Raw genomic sequence first — 22,799 nt, 5'->3', positions numbered from 1 at the left:
TAGATTGTGTGCGAATTGGATAATCAAAGCTACCATCACTGACTGGATGGGAGCTATGCTTTTCATATTACTTTTGTAGCATTAGTAGTATCCTAACAACCATTATGTTCCATCTGTTATAGATAGACTAGACTTCCATGTGTATTTGGTAAACTTTTCTAGATGTGTTGTTACTCAATGACACCGTAGTCTTTTTCAACTTGTCCTAGATAGGCATACTGGTGTATGCCTTAGGTAGAGTACTTGCCTTACATGTAAGAGGCAAAACTGGCCCAGCCAGAGAATCCTGTTACTTCCTCTATGCAAGGGCAATCTAACTCTTTTTACTACATAACCACAAGAATAACTTCACATGCTATACATCTTCATGACTCTCATTATGTTTATTTAAAACGTTATTGAGACTGTAGGGATTTTATGCTGTGTCTGAGTTTAAAAGTTTCATTTTGTTGTAAATTGTATACACATGTACACATGTAAAATATATGATGAATGACAGCATGTAAGTATTTAGCTCTGGAATCTTATAAAAACCAGGGTGACAGTAACAAGTAGTTGTCACTATTATTTAATATCTTTTGTTAAAAAAAAAAAAGAATGAGTATTGCTTTCGTGAACATAAAGAATTAAGGAATAATTTCTTTAAATGCTTTCTAATATATGCATGGAGCTATTCGTATTGAAATTTTGAAAACACGTGCTTGAAAAAAGAAAGTGATTAGAGCCTATATTCTTCTTCAGTGGTTATGAGTGCTTGATGTTCTTTCAGAAGACCAGAGTTCAGTTTCCAGTATCAATGTTAGGAGACTCACAATAGTGTAAGGCCAGTTCTAAAGATCTGATGCTTTTTTTTTTTTTTGTTTGGACTCTGAAGGGAATGTACCCACATACAGAAAAACATATAAACACAGGATTAATCTTTTAAGAGAAATGGATCAATTATAACACATGTAACAATGCATATTTATAATGAACAAGTGATAGAAAATATGAAAATAGTATGAAGAATTTGGAATGGGCCTTTCCTCTTGAAGAGAAGAACTATGCACAATATATTTGTTTTTTAATTTGACTCCCTTTTAAAATATATATTTGTATGTTTCAACAAACATGAGCTTTATTTATGTCATGATAAAACAACATTATTTCTAAAATATGTTATCTTAACTTGAGGTTAATTGGTCAAATTGGCTTTTGCAATGATTTTTGGTTGTGACCATTTGCAATATATTTTAATGGAAAATCAAATGTCATAGGTTGGATATTTTTCTCTAACAATGAATGAGTACTAATGAGAAAACATGGTTACTACTAAGAGTGAATTTTAGATTTTTGAATTTTACTGCTGGCTGTTTGCCCAGCTCTGCTGAAGACTTAATATTGTTTCCAAATGATGCCTACAAAGTGAGAGAAACAGAGTCTGGTAGTTCATTGAATTTTGAAGGATGAAATAAAACACTACTGGAGAGTGACCTTGTCACTCTACTACCCTGGTAATGTGCTCTTGGGACATACTGTCATCAAAACGCTGCGTCTCTACTTTTCAAATCAATATTGCCAATGGGATGGATCTCTGAAGGGATTTCTCCAGTTGAAGAGAGGGTAGAGTTCTAAAGAGAAGAGTATGAGAAAGGTTGCATGGATGAATCCTCATGTTGATTTCAGATGACTCATGAGGCTAATTGTTCTGTTTCAGAAATATGAGATGACATCTGACACCTGGATCTCTAAACAGGTATAGTATAGGTGGTCTGTGTCACTTGTTGGCCATTATAAACATTTCCCTCACATGATAGTTATGTAGTTTTGTCTAAAATGTTATTTCCAGGGTTTGTGAAGATGGCTCATGGGTTGTGTCAGTTTCTATGGCAAGCATGAGAACTAGCATGCATTCCCAGAAACCAAGAAAAATTTCGAGTAGGTGTGATGGACTACCACCTACCAGAAAGAAGGAAAAGACAAGTTTCCATAGGGCAAGCTGGCTAGTAAGACTAAGCAGAGAGGTGTGCTCTACCTTTGATAGAGAGATTTTCATTCCCACAACAGAAGCAACATGCTATGATCCTGTAGGCCTTTACATCATAACCAACAGCCTTGGAGGGTCCACAGTTGTTGAAATTGGAAATCATTATACTTCTACTACATACTGTCATAAGAATCATCTTCTTCATTCTATTATCATTACTCTCCAATATAGAGGGTATTCACATATCTTCTTTTTTGGAGGGGGGGGAATAAAAATTTCCCCCAAAATTTCTTGTCCAAGACCTTTATTGTTTTCAACTTCCATCATAAATAATCTATTAAAGTCACCTCCTTTGCAACCCTAAGCAGATACTATCTCCCAATAAAACTATTGTAAAATCTCATGTAATTGTTCATCTATTTATTTATTTATTTATTTATTCATTGTACACCCTTACCACAGCGATTTATCCTCCCAATATGCTCTCATAGAGCCTCTCATTCAATACACTCCTCTCCTTCTCCTCTGAAAATGGGGGGGCTCCTCTGAGAATCACTCCACCTGGGCACATCACATGGAATTTTTGTGAGATAAAATCTATTATCTCTCTGTCAAGACAGAAAGGATATTCTCTGTTGCTCCCAATTGAAAAAGATGCCTACCAAAATATTTCACATAAGAACACTGCATCATGACTAGAAAAGAGAAGATAGACAGGCTGTTGACAGACTTGCAGGTAGATATATAGACAGTGGTACACATGGAAGGAGAGAAATAATTTATTGTGTTCTATATATGTACACTCTTATTAATACAAATTCTTCCTATTATGCAAGATGAAATGAAAGTATAATTTTGTATTTATAACCAATAATATGTTCTCATTCAATTAAGTTAGACACTAAGAAGAAAACCAATAGAAATTAAAAATGTGATGGATATTGATGTCTTCTGAATTGCTTCCTTCACACAAAGTGTTCTATAAATTTTAGAGCCATGAAAATTCCTAACAGTTTAACAAGCATGATTATATTAAATCCAAATTTATATGTGCTGCATAGAACACATTTTTAAACAAAACATTGTTATCAATTGTTCAATAAGAAAATTCATTTGGTGTTCTATCAGAGTTGATGTTTTTCTTTCAGATGGATTATGAGAATCTTATTGAATGCTTAGAATTTCAGAAAATGGAAGAGGCTGGGCACAGTAATTAGTGGAAGCATATTTCTAAGATAATTAGGACTTCAGTAGCAACACATATTCACTTTCAGCATAGTTGAAATGAACATAATGAACAGACAGTTGGACTTACTTCCCATGGGCCTGAAGACAGGATGGCAAGTGTGTAACACACATAGAAGTTTGTAGAGCTAAGCAGATCAGGGCCAATGCCATTTCCCCTTTCTCAGAAACACTGATCTATATGTGAAGCAGAGGATGAGAGCAGAGTTCACCCACTCATGAGTTCTGAGTTTTCATTGTGTCTTGTTTAATTTTGTTAAAATTCACTTACATTATTTCTGAGGTTTCAAGATACCGCATATATAATCTTATATTTTTATAAAGGTCCACCAAGTGAAAAATGAAAATTATCATGGCATTGCTATTAACAACATGTTTTCCTGATGCAGGGATGTTTCACTGAGGACTATAATCTTGTTACCCCATGTTACACATGTTACAGAGGAAGGCTTCATGCTTACGAGTCATACACTTATAAGCAGATCCACACATACTCAGTACATATTCCAAGTTGTGTAGAGTGATGTCAGAAACAGAAGTAAAAGCAGACAAGACTGTGGGGAGTAGCAGAATATCAGGGTTTCCTGGGATAGTCATGAAGAAGGTGACCATAGAGTTGAAATGCTAGACAAAGATAAAACTATGAAGGCCATGATAAAATAGGAACATGTTCTGAAATAGGGAAAGTGTAAAAAGAAAGATGAAGTTCACAATAGTGAGGTGAGGCCATTTGTAAATCCAGAAGGGCATTTCAGAGTTATACAAGAGGAACAGGAGAACTGGTTCAGTGGTTAGGCCACACTCTGGTCATGCAAATTGCTAGCGTTTGTTTCTCTGAGCTCATGTGGGTGACTCCTCTGTAACTCCAGTTAAAAGGGATTCCCATACCTCTAGACTCTATTGAAACTGCCACATACTCATATAAATATGCCTTAACATAATAAACTTTTAAAACTTGTAAATCTTCCAGAGAAAACCATACCATGTTTAGAAGCATTCTTTAATTAGGCAGTAAGGAATGTGTTGCTACATAAAATGTTAGTTCTCTTGTACTCATGTATATGTGTGCATATGTGTATGCACATGTGTGCATATGTATCTTTGTGTAAAATATATTTCTGTTCTTCCTGAGAGGACACACACACATATTGTCACACAAGTGTACCAAATATACATTCACCTAAATACAAACACACACACACACACACACACACTCATACACACACACATAACCAAAATTATTTACTTTTTAAAAGGTTTGGAATTGTACTCCTGTGAGTCATTGTGGTTTACTTAAAAATTCACCCGAGGTTCACCGAAAGAGTGCATGTTTTGTGTGGATGTTTAAGGAAAAATGAACTAATGACAGGAAATTTAGAATAAATGATCTCTGTAATTTCCAATTGTGTGGCATTTTACTTCTTGTATTTTTAGCAAGTGTGCTGCGTAATATCAGAAAGGAATCTCTGGATAGTAAAGTTGCTTGGTAAATGATTTTATAAAAATGTTTCTTAAAGACTTTTATTATTTAAAGACATGTCTCGATGAGCTAGTCTATAGAATTAATTCACCCTTTTCTTAGGTTTGACAGATAAATTACTGAGTATAGACACATGCCAAGCTATAAAAGTTCTTGTCTATATACATTTCTCATGGACCTTCACTCGAATTTTTAATACTCATACCCAATGAGGGAAAACTCAACATTTTTTTCAACTTTTGATATCCGTACACACATACTCTGACATTAAATCCACGTTTTAAATTTTAAATGCTGTGCTTTGTTTTCTTTTAAAAAAAAACAATTTTTCTATTTCTCAAACTAATTTAAATCAAACAGCAGCCTATATTTGATGCTGAATACAAAGCTGACCCCATAGACATTCTGATCTTCTTCTGTGCTCTTCTCAATTATAGAATGAGGAGCCAGTGTTTTCCAGAGATGGAAGCAAGTTCTTCATGACTGTTCCTGTCAAACAAGGTGGAAGAGGAGAATTCCACCACATAGCTATGTTCCTGGTCCAGGTAGGTCCTGAGATTTTTCTTTGGTTCATTTTCATTGTTATTGAAGGCTCAATGCTCCTTCTTTGGATTTGTATTTGTGTGCATTTATGGGGGTACATGAGCAATGGCTCACTTGTGGAGGTCAGAGGACAATCTCTAGGGTTGCTTGTTGTTCAGTTCTGCGTCTGCTATGCCATCTGACCCAGGTACTTCCAGAGATTCTCCAGTCTGTCTCTCATCTCACCAGAGCAGTGTTAGGATTATGGATGCATGCTGCCACTTCTGCCTTTTACATGGGTTCTGTACATCCCAACTGATGTCCTCATGCTTATGTGACAAGGGCTTCATCTTGCTATCTTTCCCAGTCCCCCCAAAAATGTGTGGACTGGTACTATAGTAAAAGTGGTAAAGGAACTTGCCTTGTAAATCTGGTGACCTGAAATCCATTTAAAGGTGCAAAGAAAGAACAGATACCACAAAAGTGTTACCTGACTTCCAGGTGCATGGCATAGAGTGTCCAGCTACACATGTATATAAGGTACACACAGTGAATATTTACATTTGATTTTTCATAGCCAAATAAATCCCCTTCAAAATGGAAAGCTACAATAAATTTAAAATGGATCTATTCTAGAAAATGCAGTGCATATTTTAAAGTACAAAATAAAAATAATGTGTTCTCAATGACTAAGAGGCCACACAATTTCTTAGGGACTTTTTGAAAAGAGGAAGGAAACATTTTTTCCTTCTAAATCTCAAACAAATTTTAATAGTCTAAATTGTTTTAAAATCAGGTTGATCAAAAGCTGATTTAAATATGTCAAGATTAATGAGCCAATTTAAATTAAATTTCACTAACACACATTGAAGAGGAAACAAGCATCCTTAGAAGTGAACATCTGCCCATACACTCCTCATACACACACACACACACACACACTCACATACACACAGCTTTATAATGACAAATAATTGGGAGCAAATAAAATGATTCTGAGAGCTTCCCAAGAATGTAGCTGAAAGAATCTCTTTTTTAAATACAAAATACAATGTAGGAGGAAAAAATACAATATAAATGTGGCATAAAATCTCTTCCAAACTTGGCTAATTTAAGTTATCCCCTCCTTCAACTCTTGTGATTGATTGTTCTGAAGTTGGGGCAACTTTAATAAAACTCATGGGAGCATCTGAAGAAACATACAATGGACATGGGTGGGAAGAGGAATGGATTATCAGGAGAGGGAGGGGTCAAAAGAGTAATGTGGAAGTGGGTAGGATCCAAAATACATGATCTATATGTCTGAAAATGTCACGGCAAGCCCCATGGTGTATAATTAGCATATACTAGTAAAGACATTTTTTTAAATAGAGCAATTTCTAATATGTATTTATACATTTGTACCTACAAATTTTTACTTTGGATTGAAAAAATTTTATGGCAGTACTTAAACTACAAAGATACCTGAGGTTTGCATTATTAAGCAATCTGCACAAATGTGACTTTAATTTTAATCAAGGTTGAAATAAAAAAAATAGGACATGTGTAATTTCTTTAACAGGGAAGACTGATTTTCATAGTAGGTTATCAAGTGGACTAGTTAATTATATACCCATGAATAATGCAATTGCATTTATTTCTAAATAAATATATACTTATATATGAATACATTTCTGTGACTTTCTGGGTCAAATATTGATTGATTGGCATAGGCAGGTAGGATTTTAAGGTAATATTTTCATTTTCTACATGAAAAACAGGTCATTAGGAAATTACTTCACTTATTTCTGCTAAGTAAACCTTGTAATCATAGTACTAGGGAAATATATTTCCAACAAGTTGCACTTTATAAATATTATAATCAGGGAAGTTTACTGAATCTTTATTTTTTAAGATGTATTCTATTTATTTGTAAGTGTGTGTAATTGTGTGTGTGTGTGTGTGTGTGTGTGTGTGTGTGTGTGTGTGTGTGAGTGAGTGTGTGCATGCATGTGCCCTTGGAGGTTTGAAGAGAATATCAGATCCTCTGTAGCTCAAATTACAGTTGATTGTGAGCCACCCAACATGAGTTCTGGGACTTAAACCAGAAGAGCATCATGTCTTTCTGAGAACTGAGCTATTTCTCTAGTCTTTATTGAATTGTTAAACCCCATTGCTCTTATATTTAGCTACACCTTTAAACACTCAATATGGTATCACTGACAAACTATGTGCCATGTAGGCAAAAGGACCTGAGTTTGAATATTTGGTACCTGCCTATAAGCTAGTCATCAACGGTCACAACTTTAATGTTTAGGGGGGAAGACAGCAGGAGGATCTCCAGAGCTTACCGGATAGTCTAGACAGTTAAGGAGCTCTATGTCCAGGAAGAGACCCTGTCTCAAAAACCAAGGAAAGCCTCAATCTTGGAAGACACCTATGTCAGCTCCTGGCCTATGCACAAATGTAGTCACACATGCATATGTACACCAAAGAAAAGCTTCACAAATAGTGAATGCTAGAAACAAATGTACAATATTTCATGATATTCACAGTTTCAAATGAAGCCAGTTTATTTAACTCATTAATAAAGGAAACCATTTCTAGTATTATGTTGGGCAGATGGTGTCTTACAATGATAGGTCTTTTCATATTTATTTATGAATTTCTCTTTACATTTTTTGAAAGTTCCCCTGTATTTTTGAGGGTTTTATAAGTGTATACTATGGAAAATGATCATATTTTCCATGTTTCCCCCATTTTCTCCATGTTCCCTTTAATATATCCCTCTCCCAACTTCATTTGTTGTTGTTATTCTTGATGTTGTTGTTGTGTTTGTGTTTGTGTTTGTGGTTGTGGGTGTGGCTGTAGTTGTTTTATTATAACTAATAAGTCTAGTTATTGTAGTCTATATGTGTGGTATAGACATGTGTGGAACAACTGCTGGAAGATGGGAAATATACCAGTGGCCACATTCTCAAGAAAAGGATGATTCTCTTCCAGCAACTCTTTATTGCCAGTAGCTCCTTAGTAAGGAGTGGACCAGCAGTTTTTCTAAATTCCTTGAAAGGAATTTCATCTGCTTCTGAAATAGCCTGTGTGCAGGTGCATCCATTATTCTTGCCATGTCCAGAGCAACTGCACAGAGTACCTGGATTGACTCTGTTCATCTTTCATTCAGAGTGTGAAAATGTTTCATTGAATACTTCCACTCTATTCTGGCTGCCATTCAGGGCATAAATAATTTGCCAAACTGAGAAAAGAAAAAGACTGTGGTGTTATTTGTGGGGTTGCTGTCAGTTAACTGAAATTAACATAGTGGTTATGGAGCCATAAAATGGTATTTAGGTAAACACATGAGTATCATGAGTATCATGAACAAATATTCCCAACACTCACATACCTGTATATACTCACACAGGTGCAGCCTTACACAAATGCACAAATGTGTACACTATTTGTGAACATATTGAAAACATGAAACTTCTTGCTTCATAATAACAGCTATAAGACTTTTATTTATTGTATAAAAGTTCTTTTATATAGTCAATACCACATTTTTGAAAAATAATACCTGAACAAAGTAATGAAAGAAGAAATAAATGCTTTGGTGTTCTGTCATTTCTTTTAATGAGCTTTTCATAAATTGATGCATATATTTACAGTTCCTTTTTACATGAAATGAGACTTAAAAAATTTCAATCGATATAATTTAGATTTTCAGAATTATAGACTGATATATAATTTTTCTGATATTATCTAATGGAATTCTTAATATTTTGCATTTAGCATATTCTAAATTGTAATTTTAATCGATCTGTGCCATTCATTCACTCAAGCAGACTTGTTATGCTTGCTTTGAATAATACATTTTCATCATTAAAGTTATTCTGTTCTTTGATGGTAGATTCTTAGACAAGCAATCTTGTTCACAAACACTTCTATTTTAATTACCATACAAGAATTCACTTCTAAATGTTCAAAGAGTTATAAGTATTAGTCAGGGTTTTCTACAGGAACAGAATGATAGAATAAGTTCATATTAAATGTGTATTTATGAGATTGCCCTTATGATACAGTGGGACGTCTAGAAACAGTTGTCTCACACTGGAAAGGTAAAGCATCCAGCTTTTGCTAGGGCATTTCAATAGTTCTAGTAGGGTCCCAAAGAGCTGGAAAATTACTGGAGAGCCCTCTTCATTATACTTGTCATCCCTAAAGAAGCTGGAGAGGGCTGGGCAGTGGTGGTACATGCTTTTAATCCCAGCACTTGGGAGGCAGAGACTGGAGGATTTCTGAGTTTGAGGCCAATCTGATCTACAGAGTGAGTTCCAGGACAGCCAGGGCTATACAGAGAAACCCTGTCTTGAAAAACCAAAAAATGATACAAGAAGAAGAGGAAGAGCATGATGGCAGCAGCTGAAATGCCAAGTCTTGGTCACAGTCATGGTCAGGAAGCAGAGAAAGGTGAAAGTTGCTACTCAGCTCATGTTCTGCAGGACTCCACCCATGATGGAGATGCCCATACTTTGGGAGCATCTTCCTTCCTCAGTTATCACAATCTAGAGACTGCCTCATAGACAGACAGTTCCCAGATAGTGTATCCTAGGTGATTCTTAATGGTGTCATGTTGAGAATCAAGATTAACCTACCCAATATCTCTCCCACTCAGAGAGGGTTGAGCTGAGTTCCCAGATTGTTCAGGATAAGCAGCTGCAATGTCATTTTCCCAAACTGAGTGAAATAAAAAAAATCTCATTGTTACATTTGGCCACTTTGTCTATACAGTAGCTCACAGTTTCACTCAGGATAGCTGACAATTCCACTTAGAACACTATTAAGTTCCATTATTGATTAGAAGTACTGTAGAGAATCACATGCTTGAAATTCATAATCCTATCACCTAATCAACCTAATAAAAGGTTTTCATTAAATTTCACTACTCTGTCTGATTAGGACATTGTCTGAAAACAATGAGTTCATTTCCTGTGATGAATAGACAGTAAATTAATGCATGACATTTTTAAGTAGTATAGCATCTCCCTTATTTAATGACTGTAAACTTTGGGCAGAATTTAATATCAGATATTTGAATAAACAGGAAGTTATCAGGTAACAAATACAAGGCATTGCTAAATGTGCCAACATGCTTCCAGTTTATGAATAAAAATGCCTGTCTCAGATTTTACCTCTTTGCATGAGAAAAAAATCATCATCAATTCAGGGTGTATGCCACATATCTAGTCTGCTCTAAAGCCACTCTATTCTAGATTTCCATCCTGCTTCAGAAAATGAATGAAATCTTATTCTTGTTCCCTGTTTTATTCTGAATTTAAAGTTAGAGTTGAATTGAATATATATTTCCATACTGTAGCTTCTCTCTGAACTACACCCAGGCTCATGTCTACACCCAGGGTTTCTATTCTGCCAAATTTATATTGAAGACATATGGACTAACAAAAAGTCGTATTTCTGTGTAATAAAAATTTGTATTCTTTTCTACATTGGTTACTTTGCATTCCTTTATGAGAGAGAGAGAGAGAGAGAGAGAGAGAGAGAGAGAGAGAGATCACCTGATTCAGCTTCTTGTGGCTAAGCATGATATCCTGAATTCAATCCCTAGGTCCTACATAGTGGAATGAGAGGCATGACTCCTACAGATTGTCCTCTGACTTTTACAGATATGCCATGGAGTGTGCATGTGTGTGAGCATGCACACATACAGTGTGAAAAATATAAATTCTCTCTCTGTGACTTTGTTTTTTGAAAGCATTTGAAAAACTCCCTGGGATTCAGAAATATCCTTGTATGACATAATCAAGACTCTGCATTTATTTTTATGTGCTCAGTAATAATCTGACAAATTCTGACTGGTTTCGAAGGTATTGCTTAGAGTCAGTGTGCTGCCTCTAGAAACTTGGCAAGTGTGGCTGCTGTGTTACAGATGTATCAGTAGGTGGAAGAGAAGAGAGAGGGGCTCAGTGTTCTGATAAGTGAACATCTGAATGATTAGTAGCCTACCAAACTTTGGGGATAAAAATGAACAACCACAACTCCATCATCTGCAGGATCAGGCAGGGAGCTAGCCAGTCAGATGGAAGTGAGCTTGAGACAGATGACTATTTCATGGGGCTATTCTGGTGGACCAGGCAAAGAATAAGTGTGGGATGACCATTAGACCAAGATTGTAGGGTTTGGACAGCGAGCTAACCTGAGATGACCATCAATCCAATGCCATGCAGACTCTGGGAGGGGGGACAGACAATGTCCAAAATAACCTTTACCCAGTCCCATAATGCACGAGTAGGTCATAGAGCTCCTGAAACAACATCAGACACTCAAAGACCCTGGGTACCACCGAAGACATGGGCAGTATACTACAGAAAAAGGAAAAGGAAACAGAAAGATATGAGCACAAAGAAGAGAGGCAGAACTGGTGACTTGACGGTAGTGAGGAAAGCCTCATGTAAGTAGCCAGTGATGTCACCTGGGTCCATGCTGGGGTCCTAGCCTTTGCTGCCATCAGGGGCTACATCTGGGTCGATGGAGTCATGGCCCTGAAGTAGCAGGGGTCTGTTACCACAAAAGGCTAGGCAGACATCCCTGGTCTGATTTGCTGCCTGGGAACACATTGATCTTGCTGCTCAACTTAACATTGTGAAAGATGTGGCCCTGGGGACAAGGGAGTGAGAGATATGATCCTGCCCCTAACTAAATGAAATACCATGGAAAACAACAGCCCACACATGAGGGAGTCGCAGGTGAGTTAGCTCCATGAGTATAAGCATTCAAGATCTGGCCGTGGCACTTGTTTCCTATATGGATGAGGGAGAGATAACCTCCTCCCTCTTCCACACTCACCATTTGCAGAAAACAGAAGACCTGAACCTGTGATCATGAGTTCAGGAAAGCCCCTGTCCTTTACTAGCTGCAACACTCAAAGGAGAGGGTCCTGTAGCTCACCCAGGCACCAAAGTAGAGCTGACCCTAATGGCAAATGGGGTGAGCTGGCCAAATGGTATGAGCATGCTAGAGCTGCCACTCCCCCCCCCACACACACACTTGTTGGTTATGTGATGACATTGTCAAGGAAGAGAGCACTCCCTTACCCGTTGCCACCTATGGCAGTCAGGAGAGTTGGCCCCTAGGTCATGAGAGTGGAAGAAATGGCTCTGACCATAACCATCTGCAACATTCAGGAGATCAGGCCATGTAACTTGCCTGGTCAGCACAGTAGAGCTGGTATTGGTTTGGAGGGTTTGGTGGGGTAGATTGGCATGTGTATTGCTGTTGAGCTGCCCTAAGAGCAGGAGAGCAGGAGAGCCAGAACTCAGAGCAAATACCTCTTAGGCTCACTCCCAGGGCTTTTAATTGGCCTACCCCAAGATCTATCCCATCAGAGAACTTCTGGAGTACATGAAGGATCCAGTCCTACATACCCAAAACTATAGGATCTCCATGACACAGGGCAAAAACGGGATATCAGATAGGAGCCCTGGTAAGGTTTTAGTATTGACAGAGTACCAGAAGTCAGAGACCTCAAACCAGACCAACAAGCCATTGCAATTAACATTTGCAAGAAAAAGAGTGTGGCCAAATATGTATACTGAGGGGCATACTGTGACTCACTACAGCTTCTACAATGAGACTTCCCCCCCCTGTTGTGGGGGAGGATGCAAGATGGAGCATAGTTACAATAGATTTTTCCCTAATTTTAAATGTGTAACTTTATTACTTATTTTATAGCTCTCTTATACAGTCTTACAATTTAGCACACTCAGAAATCTATGAGCCAAAAGTGTTTGAAAATATTCACAAGTATAAAAAAATCATTTTTTATCTTGAATTTGACATTGTAAATGAGCCAAAATATTGAAATATTAGTTCTCTGTACTGGGAGCAATCAGTGAAAGCATGTGGAGATAGCTGACTGATATAGTTTAGGATTCCATGCTGGCCTTTGGTGTTTAACTGAAAACACACACACACACACACACAGATTTTCTTGTCAGCCTCACATTTGTACCTTTTGTCTACAAAGACTTAAATCATATTATTATCTCAAATAGTACACAACAAACTTGATATGATATCAATACAGAGAGCTAACAGGCCTGAGAATTTATAAAAACAAGATTCCTTTCATTATTTTCCTCCTTTCTTTGAGTCTCCTGCCTCAGGTTTCTGAGCAAAGAGGTTATAGGCATACACAATAAAGTGGGCAGGAACAAAGCATTTAGGAAGCTGGTAAATGTCATACCAAGAAGGTTAAGAATGTTTTGAAGAATGACTCTGTTACTGCGGAAACAAAATGGCATATATACCATGTGTTCATTTTTTGTTTCAAGTAGAATTGGCAAAAAGATGTCAAGAGAAGTCCCCCACATCTCTACATTGAAATATCTCCATACATCCATATATCTATACTCAGTACATACTTAAATCAGAAATTGTCTTGGGAAATTGTCCTCAAGTAGCAGTCACTCAGGACAATGCTATAAAACTTAGAAAAATCTACAGCAGTTATAACTTTTCAAAAGCCAAAGTACTTTTTTTATATATAATTTATTTTATACATATAATTAAGCACAGTGAATATCTCATTGTATCATTTATCTGTGTTCCACATACCTCAGTCTATTTTATTTGTTTATAACCTCTTTAATACATGAACATAGATGTATTTTATTGCCAACTGTGACTTTAATCTTTTAAATTTATTTATTTGTGTGTGGATATGGTCTGTGTATGTGAGGAAGTGTAGAAGTGAGAGGACAACATTTAGGACATGGTACTTCCATTTCATGATGGACTCAGGCAATCAAACTCAGGTCGTCAAGCTTGTGTGACAAGTGCTTTTGCCCACTGAGCTATCCAACTAGCCTTAGCTTCTACTTTATAAGACCTTAAGGATTCCATCATGGGTCAAGGAAATCTCTCACAGTCCCCGGATCAACAGTTCTCAACCTGTGTGTCAACACTTCCAGGATCTGTATATCAGAAATTCTGCATAGAAGACATTTATATTATGATTTAATGGTAGAAAAATTACAGTTGTGAAGCAGCAATGAAATAAATGTTATGGTTGGCCATCACCATAGCATGAGGAACCATATTAAAAGGCTTCAGCATTAGAGAACCACTTCCTAAGATCAAGAGCTGCAGTCAATTAATGATTGATAAAAAAGATGAATCAGTGTTTGTCAGGAATGAACGCCTGCTTGGTCTCAAGTAGTCAATTAAACACATGTGAACATGAGCAATGTTAAATGAACCCAGTAGGTTGCATTTATATATACCTATATGTGTATACCTTCACAAATACACATATATACATATGTATACATATGTGTGAGAGAGAAAGACAAAGTGTGTGCATGTGTGTGTGCACGTGAGAGAGAAAGAGAGAGAGAGAGAGAGAGAGAGAGAGAGAGAGAGAGAGAGAATAATAAATAATAATTAAAGAAGTCAGGAATTTGAAAGGTCATTGGGGGTCCATAGGAATTGACTAGGGAAAGGAATGAGTGGGAACAATGCATCAATGGTACTCATTTATGAACTTTAAAAAATTAATAGAATTTTCATTATTGTGATTAAATTATATGGGCACACCCTTCTGAGAAACATGCATGCTAGAATTTGTAAGAGTTCAAATACCCTGCTCTTTCGATCTTGCTTTCAAATGATGTATCAAGTAAGAGGAAAAAGAGCAAACATTTTCAAAACATTGTCACTTGAATTAATTTTCTAGCTAACCTTCCAAACCTTTGTGTATTTTTTAGATAAAAAGAAAGCATATTACCATTTGTCAAAAAATGAAGAGTAAGACAAAATAAGTGTCAATGAGAAACCATGAATGATAAAGAGTCAGGGAAGCCTCTTAACTGACTCTTAATTAGGATATTCTTTAGAAAGCAAATGCTTGCCGTTCTTGCTGGCACATGCCTGTCTTCCAGAACTCAAGAGGTTAGCTCAGGCATGCTAGCACATGTGTCCATTACAGCGGTTGGGAGACTGGGGCAGAATGATCTCTAGTCTTCAAAACAAACAGTAACATGGAAGCCATTACAGGTTAAGAGCACATATGTGTCATCTGACCAAAATCCCCAATCATAGGTGTTTCCTCAGTCATGTACCTCTGGAGCTAAAAGAAAGTTAGCCTTTAAGAATGAAAATATGACAATAACAGTTGCAGTCTGAAGGTTGGACAACTTCTGGAATTTTTTTAGCACAGTCGGATGACTGGGCTTGACTAATATTTTGGATATTTCAAAGCTAATATGAAAGGTTTGTAATGTTCAATCCCCAGTGAAATGGTGCACATCTACACTGAATGACAGGCCAAACTTGAGCTGGTCAACCTATGCTGGACCCAAATAACCTGTGAGCATGTGCAATAACTCACACATATGGAGAGGAACGATAAATGTAGGAGGGAGCAGTCAGCTTTGTCTCGGCTTCAATATTATACAATCTACCAAATGTTACAGCAAGAAACACATAAGGGAGGTGAAGAAGAAATAGCATTGCTTGGTTACAGCAGTTTTTTTCTGAAATGTTTGCTGTGCCGCTGTACAACTGCACAGCTGTCTCCTGTTTCAGTGAGAATGATTGAAGTCTCACATTGGAAACAAGTGCTTCCCTCAGGAGTGCTCACAGTTGCATGGCTCCCTGGTGCTTCCTACAGTATTTACCTATGGCCCAGGAACAAAGGCATTGTCCCACCATGGTCTCTTTATTAGAATGTGTATGAGTCTTTGAATTTAGTGTAGGAAGCCTAAAGTTGGCTGAGAAAGAATTAGATGACGCAAACACTGCCTGTACTTTTTGTTTGTTTGTTTGTTTTTTTGGCCAGGGAGATGCTGCTTAAGTAAAAATGAGAAATCAATATTTTCAATTTTATTTTTTATTTTTTGCAGAGTAAAAGTGAGCAAATTACGGTGCGGCATCTGACATCAGGAAACTGGGAAGTGATAAGGATCTTGGCCTATGATGAAACAACTCAAAAAATGTGATTGTTTTTGCTTCTCTACATGGGCTGGCCATCAGCATTGTCAAGTGTTATCTTTTTCTATTATTAGAGAATTGTTCCATGGTGGCTCAAACAAGCAAACCATGTAATAATAACCCTCTCTTTAAAAGCATTGTCTTGGAGCTGAACCAGGTACTACTCTTGTAGAGGACCAGGTTCAGTTTCTAGTGCTCACATCTGGAGTCTCATAACTGCTTGTACTTCCAGCCACAGGGAAATCTGATGCCCTCTGCTGGTCTTCATGGGCACTGCATGCACATGGAACTACACACAGATACACACTTAAATACAAATACATCTTAAAATTGTTATTCCCGCTTCATTCACAGACACTGCACACAAACCCAGTTGTACCACATACTCACAAGACATTGTAAAAGCTTAAGAAGCAGGGTAATTATTTTACACACAAGACATATTTTTCCTGAATGCAACAAATTTCTATGTCTGAATAACAATGCAGACACTTCCTGTCTTTTTGACAGGTTAGAAAATTCAAGTAAAAATTAAGCTTGTTGGAAATAAATCTACCACTAACACTTTCGCTATTTTTCCCCACACAGTTACTTTCTGAGCACAGAATTTTCTCCCCGGGGGAGGCAACTATACAGGTAGGTGGTATGAACTAATTTCCCCCAGGTTGGCCTTTCATAGGCTAAGATGACAAAGTGACTGTGTCATGGAAAAAAAATCTCAGATTATTTTCAATATGGCAAGGTAATAACCAGTCCCAGTATGACAACCTCAGACTCTCAGTCTTTTCTCAGAACTCAGGACACTTATGAAGCTACACATAGAACAGAATTTTTTTTCATGATGTTTACATATTCTCTATCTATCTATCTATCTATCTATCTATCTATCTATCTCTTTTGTGGATACCAAAAAAGATGTGACTCTTATTTCATAGAGGAGAAAAGACAGTTTATTCCAGAGCCAAATATAAGTGGCCACAGCAAGGAAACACAGATTTAGGTCGTGTCAAATACAGAATTCTAACAAGGTAACAGTTTTATGGAGCTTTTATGTAATAGGAAAAAGACAGTCATAAATCAAGATATTTTTTCAGGTACATGGGAACCTCAGGTAGATATCTTATTATAAGTCTAGGGAATCTGTGCTATAGGTCTCATGAGCCAGTATCTAATAATATTCTTTAATTTAGAAGTTGGTGGAATTTAGATGTCTATCACACTCCAAGAGGATTTATGTATTAGTCATACAATGTTAGTTCATACACAAAATTGCCAATAAATGGCTCTTAGAATGGCAAAAAATAGCCCAAGATTATTTGGATCTGATCCTGCAACACCATAACTTCTCCACAATCACTGAACTTTTAAGCAGTCATTGAACTATACAAATGCTCTTTCTTGGAAATTTAGTTCACACTGCAAACACACAACAATGAAGGTATGACAAAACTGAATCTAGTTTTCCTTTTGCCCCCATTACTTTATGTATTCACTTTACATCCTGATAGCAGCCCTTCCTCTCATCCCACTCCCCCCTCATACAGCTCCATGCCCTTCCTCTCCCTTTTCCTCTGAAAAGGAAGGGAGGAAAGGGAATGTGCCTTAGTCCCGCCACCCTGTGTACCTGTCCATCATGGCACAAAAAGTGGAGGACTAAGCACATCCCCTCCCACTGAGGTGAGACAAAGCAGCCAGGCTAGGGGAAGGAGATACACAGGTAAACAATAGATCCATGGACAGCAACCACTCCATTTGTTGCTGGACCACATGATGATCAAGGTGCACATCTGCTACATATTTGAGAGGGTGCCTATATCCAGCACATGCATGCTCTTTGTTTGGTAGTTCAGAGTCTGGAGGACCCCCAAGTGTTCAGTTTAGTTGATTCTGTTGTCCTCTTGTGGAGTCCCTATTTCCTCTGTATCCCTCAATCCTTCCCAAGACTCCTGAAGCTCCATCTAATGTTTTTGTCTTGGGTGTCTGCATCTGTTTGGTCAGATACTCAACAGAGCCTCTCAGAGGACAGTTATGAAAGGCTCCTGTCTGCACACATAGCAGAGCCATTAATTTTCATATGGCCAAACTCTTCACAAAGAACTTCACATGCTTTCTTCGGTCTCTCGTCTGTGACCCTCTGGGAGCCAAGGAGACTATTTCCAGACACGAGGTTTCTGTGTGTCTTCTTCATTTTATTTATTCACTTTTATAGTTTCACGGTGGTTTTGGTGCATATATAAGGCTTACTTTTCTCACCTCTACACATTACAGACATTTTCATATTTTCCTAGCAATAATTTCTTCTGCACCATCTCATGTTGAGCATTTTTTACATCAATCAATGTGACACAAATATAATTTATTCCTATATAACATAATAGTATGATGGATGGGTTGATGAATACAAATTCTAGTAAGCAAAGGCTTCTTTCTTTCTTTCTATTTTTCTTTCCCTTTTTTGTTTGTTCTCATTTTCTTGAGATTCATAATGGTAAATGAGATTGTTAGAGAAAGTAGCTTTATTTGAGTATAGAAGGTTCCTTGTTTAACTAAAATGTAGCCATACATATATGAATATTCATATCTGCCCAGGATGTCTAAGTGTGTAATTAAATTTATCAAAGGCTTAAGAACTCAACTATTCAACATTAAAATGTCTCCTCATTCTGCAAGCTTTCAACAGGACCTTACAAGACTTATATTTTGAGCAGGCAAAGGGCCTATTATTTCTGGATTCTACATGCACTTTCTAATTTCCATTTCACACACTAGTTTTAAAACATGTCAAGGACGCTGTGGTTTATTCTCAGTGGAAATACACCCTGTTTGAAGAAGTTTTACCTCTCCTTACCAAGTAGCCAACACTTTTTGTTTTGAAAGTAAAAATGTATATAGAAGACTGGGGATATAAAGTGCCCACTGCAAGCATGGAGACTGGAGTTGGGATTTCTGACTCCTATGAAAAAAGCCAGGTAGAAGAAAAAGTCAGCACTGGAGAGGTGAACATGTGGGGTTCCCAGAGCAAGCTGGCCTGCTATACTAGCCAGACTAAGCAAGCTCCTTGTTTCCAGAGAGACTGTCAAAAGAAATAGAAACCAATTTAAGGAAATATCTACAAGCATGTACATACACAGGAGCACACACCTGAAGAATGGCATCTCTCACATTCATGATTGGTATTCTTGCTTCAACACAATTAAGAAAGATCCCTCTGATGTAAACTCTCAGATCAACCTAATCTATATAATTCACTATTAAGACTCTAGGTTATGTGAAGTTGACAATGAAAACTAACATTCTCACCACCATGAACAATGTTTTAGAGAGGCACACTATATTTTAGCCTTTTCAATAAAAACAAAAACAAAGAAACAAAAACTTCCAAAATAAATGAATATTGGAGATAAGCACTAGTCAAGGTCAGTGGATGAATTTACTTGGGACTCTCTGCTCTTATTAGCCTAGCTGAGACTTGAATTACATCAACTGTTTAGATGTGTATAGTTGCTTGTCTTGTAACTGTACCATAGCATTCAATTGGCCCATGACCTGGACTAGTGCAGTGAACTTGCTATAAAAAGAATATAGTGTCAACAAATGTCCTCTTACATGGCTCATGGAGTGCCAGTTAGCTTGACTGTAAAATGGAATTTGACCCAGAAAACTCAGTCAGTGTCTTGCTTGAGCTGTAAGCAGATCAGTCATTGATGTAATTAACTGAGGAATCAAAACTCTTACCAAATCCAGTATTAGTATTTTTTGTCAAAAAAGCATTGTATTTTTGGGGGGGGAGTTTCAGGAATGTCATAATCTGAGTAGTGTAAAAGAGGGCTGTGGATATAGTCAGTGGATGAAGGGCTCATTGTATAAGCCTGACCATCTGAGCTCTGATCCTGAGTGCCCATACTAAGAATGGCTATGCATGCTTGTAATCATTGTCCTGAATGGATGGCCACACAAGAAGATTCCTGTAGCTTTTGGGACAGACAGTACAGCTGAAATAGGATGCTTTAGTTTCAGTAAGAGACCCTATCTCAGAAACATACGGAAAGGGGAAATAGAGGGTAACAAAATATCAGGATTTGGCTCTTTCACATGCAGGCACAGGAGATTACTCCTAAATCCATATGCATATTTCATATGAACACACACTAAATAAGTCTTAAATAGAAGTGTGAATCTCTATGGAGCTTGAATGTGAAAGCTTTATGGAAGTAGACAGAACGACAATGACTTCAAATCTTAGTGTTGCCAACCCAGAGTAAACTATATGCAATCCAGACACTTACTTTCTCTAGAATGATGGTCGGACATCACTGCAGATATATCTAATAAAACTGAATTGTGTCCCCAAATGTTTGAAATGACAAAATTTATAACCTTCATTCAAATAAATGTATATGATTATCTCAGAAGGCATCACACAGTGAGTTTTTAGGTGCCCAGTGTGCCTGTGGATTGTGATGATCACACAGCATTGCAAGTATGAAGCAGTGATGCTGAAGGGTTATGAGTAACACAAACCTGAGTTCCTTCACCTAACCTTGTGTCCACTCTACTACCTCTTCTCTTTTTCAAAATCAATATAGTTACTATTCCCTATTGAAATTGTGGCCCAATCTAAAATGTGGTTGAAAAAATGTTATTCAACTAAACTTTAGTTAGTTTATATTAAATGTGCATAATAATGTCAGTATGACATATTTATACATGCATATAATATGTTTAAATCATATTCACTTCCCTTGGCCTCTGTCACTCCTGTTGATCTTCTTTCTCCTTTCAAGCTACTATCATGCAGTGTGTGTTGGGGAAAGAATTGGACACATAAAGAGATGGAGAAAGTTTTGTTAGGGTTATTTACAGGAACGTGGGCAACTTATGAGTGTTTAAACCACAGAAGGAAATGTCTCTCCTTCCCCCAGGAGCTATTAGCTGCCAATAACTCCCCAGTATATCCATCATGAGTACTCCTCTCCTTTTGGGGAAAAGAAAGCATACATATTACTGACAATGTTGCTCTTACAGCATTGACCTTGAATTTCACATATTTTCATGCGCAGTGCAGTTTCTTTACCAAAAATCTCAGTGCCCATCTTTAGTAAAACAAGTGAGGATAGTGAATTCTAATGTTTAGACTGTTGAGATTACAAAGTCATGACCTTCATTTAGAGAGATTTAGAAAAAAATTATTCATCTTTTTGGCTGATATTTATTGAGGATTACTTATCTCTGCCTCTATGAGCTACTTTTCTTCTAGACTGCTAATACAAAAAAAAAAATGTAGAGACTAAAGATACCTCAACATTTAAATTCTGTACTGCACTTGCAAAGGACTAGAGTTCAGCTTCCTGAACCCTGATACCCTCTTCTGGTCTCAGGCATTTACATATACATGCACATGCACAAATAGGCATACACATAAATAAAAATGAAATAAATATTAAAAGGGGAATTGTAGTTAACAATAAATTATATTGAATCCCATGGGAATTGGTGTATTTAGTTATATGCATCTGCTACTTACATTAGTGCACATAATATTATTGTTATTCCCCAGGAAAAAAGTGAATGTTTCTTGAGTTTAATAATGGAAAGTGAATTTGCATGTGTTGGATGAATCATAAGTTACAAGAAATTTTCACAGGAGTTGTCTGGCAACTTTTCTATTTGAATGGATTTAAATGTTGATGCCATAAATTTCAAATATTGACAATATTTCTCATTTTTGTTTTATTTTTCTAGTGCTTCTACTGAGGGACAATTGAATCGCAATTGCATCTCATGCAACTTTATGAAAGAAGATTGCACATATTTTGATGCCAGCTTTAGTCCCATGAATCAACATTTCTTGTTATCTTGTGAAGGTTAGACAGTATATGCTTTTCAATAGGATTCACTGCACACATTTGGTTTAACCAATTTACATTACCATCATTAATAGGTGTTTATATTTCATGAGATTTGAAGCTTAGTCCACTATTTACTTCACTGAGAGGAGGCCAAAAGAGGGCATCAGATTTCCGGAGCTGGAGTAAGTGGTTGTGAGAATCTCAACTTGAGTACTGGAAACTGAATTCACATTCTGTTGAAGGATAATATATGCCCTAACTGCTGAGCTACCTCTTTAGTATGCTCAAAATAAAAATCTTTAGAAATTAAAGTGGGTATATATCAAAATGGATATGCGAAGAGGTAGGCAATTGTCTTGACAAAACCACAGTACAATCATAATTTACCTACTTTTCAGAAAATGTCTTCCTAAGAAGAAGTAGTTTTAATGTTAGGAGATAGGGATCAATGGGGACAAAAGAGCCTGCTGCATTGGGAAAACACGTTCCTTGTAAGAATGAGGACATGAACTTGGTTCCCAGAAGTCGGTTTTAAAAATGTTGAGTATGATGACATGTACTTATAATCCCTGTGCTGAGGAAGAGAGGCAGGTAGATACCAGAGGGCTTCCTGACATCTAAAATCACCTACTTAGAAAATTTCAAGTCAGGAAGTAAAATTATCTCAAAAAAATCAAACATCACCAGCATCTGAAGAGCCATGCACAAGGTTGTCTATGACCTTGACCTGCATGTTCGTGCATGCACACAC

At 37.1% G+C, this 22,799-nt stretch overlaps 1 protein-coding gene and 1 pseudogene across 1 annotated transcript in view; both read left to right on the top strand.

The window, feature by feature from the left end:
• Positions 1-22,799, top strand: part of Dpp10 (dipeptidyl peptidase like 10) — a 794,281-nt gene that overhangs the window by 723,771 nt on the left and 47,711 nt on the right. The window contains exons 12-16 of the mRNA XM_052200993.1: positions 1,697-1,735; positions 5,129-5,236; positions 16,112-16,203; positions 16,788-16,835; positions 21,942-22,063. Of these exons, the coding sequence (XP_052056953.1) occupies positions 1,697-1,735; positions 5,129-5,236; positions 16,112-16,203; positions 16,788-16,835; positions 21,942-22,063 (409 nt within the window). The remainder of the gene's footprint in view (positions 1-1,696; positions 1,736-5,128; positions 5,237-16,111; positions 16,204-16,787; positions 16,836-21,941; positions 22,064-22,799) is intronic.
• LOC127697965 (uncharacterized) lies at positions 11,095-11,217 on the top strand (annotated as a pseudogene).

Source organism: Apodemus sylvaticus, chromosome 12, assembly GCF_947179515.1.
Source record: "Apodemus sylvaticus chromosome 12, mApoSyl1.1, whole genome shotgun sequence".
Classification (NCBI taxonomy): Eukaryota; Metazoa; Chordata; class Mammalia; order Rodentia; family Muridae; genus Apodemus; species Apodemus sylvaticus.
Note: the sequence above shows the minus strand (reverse complement) of the source record. Positions and strands in the feature narration are given on the sequence as shown.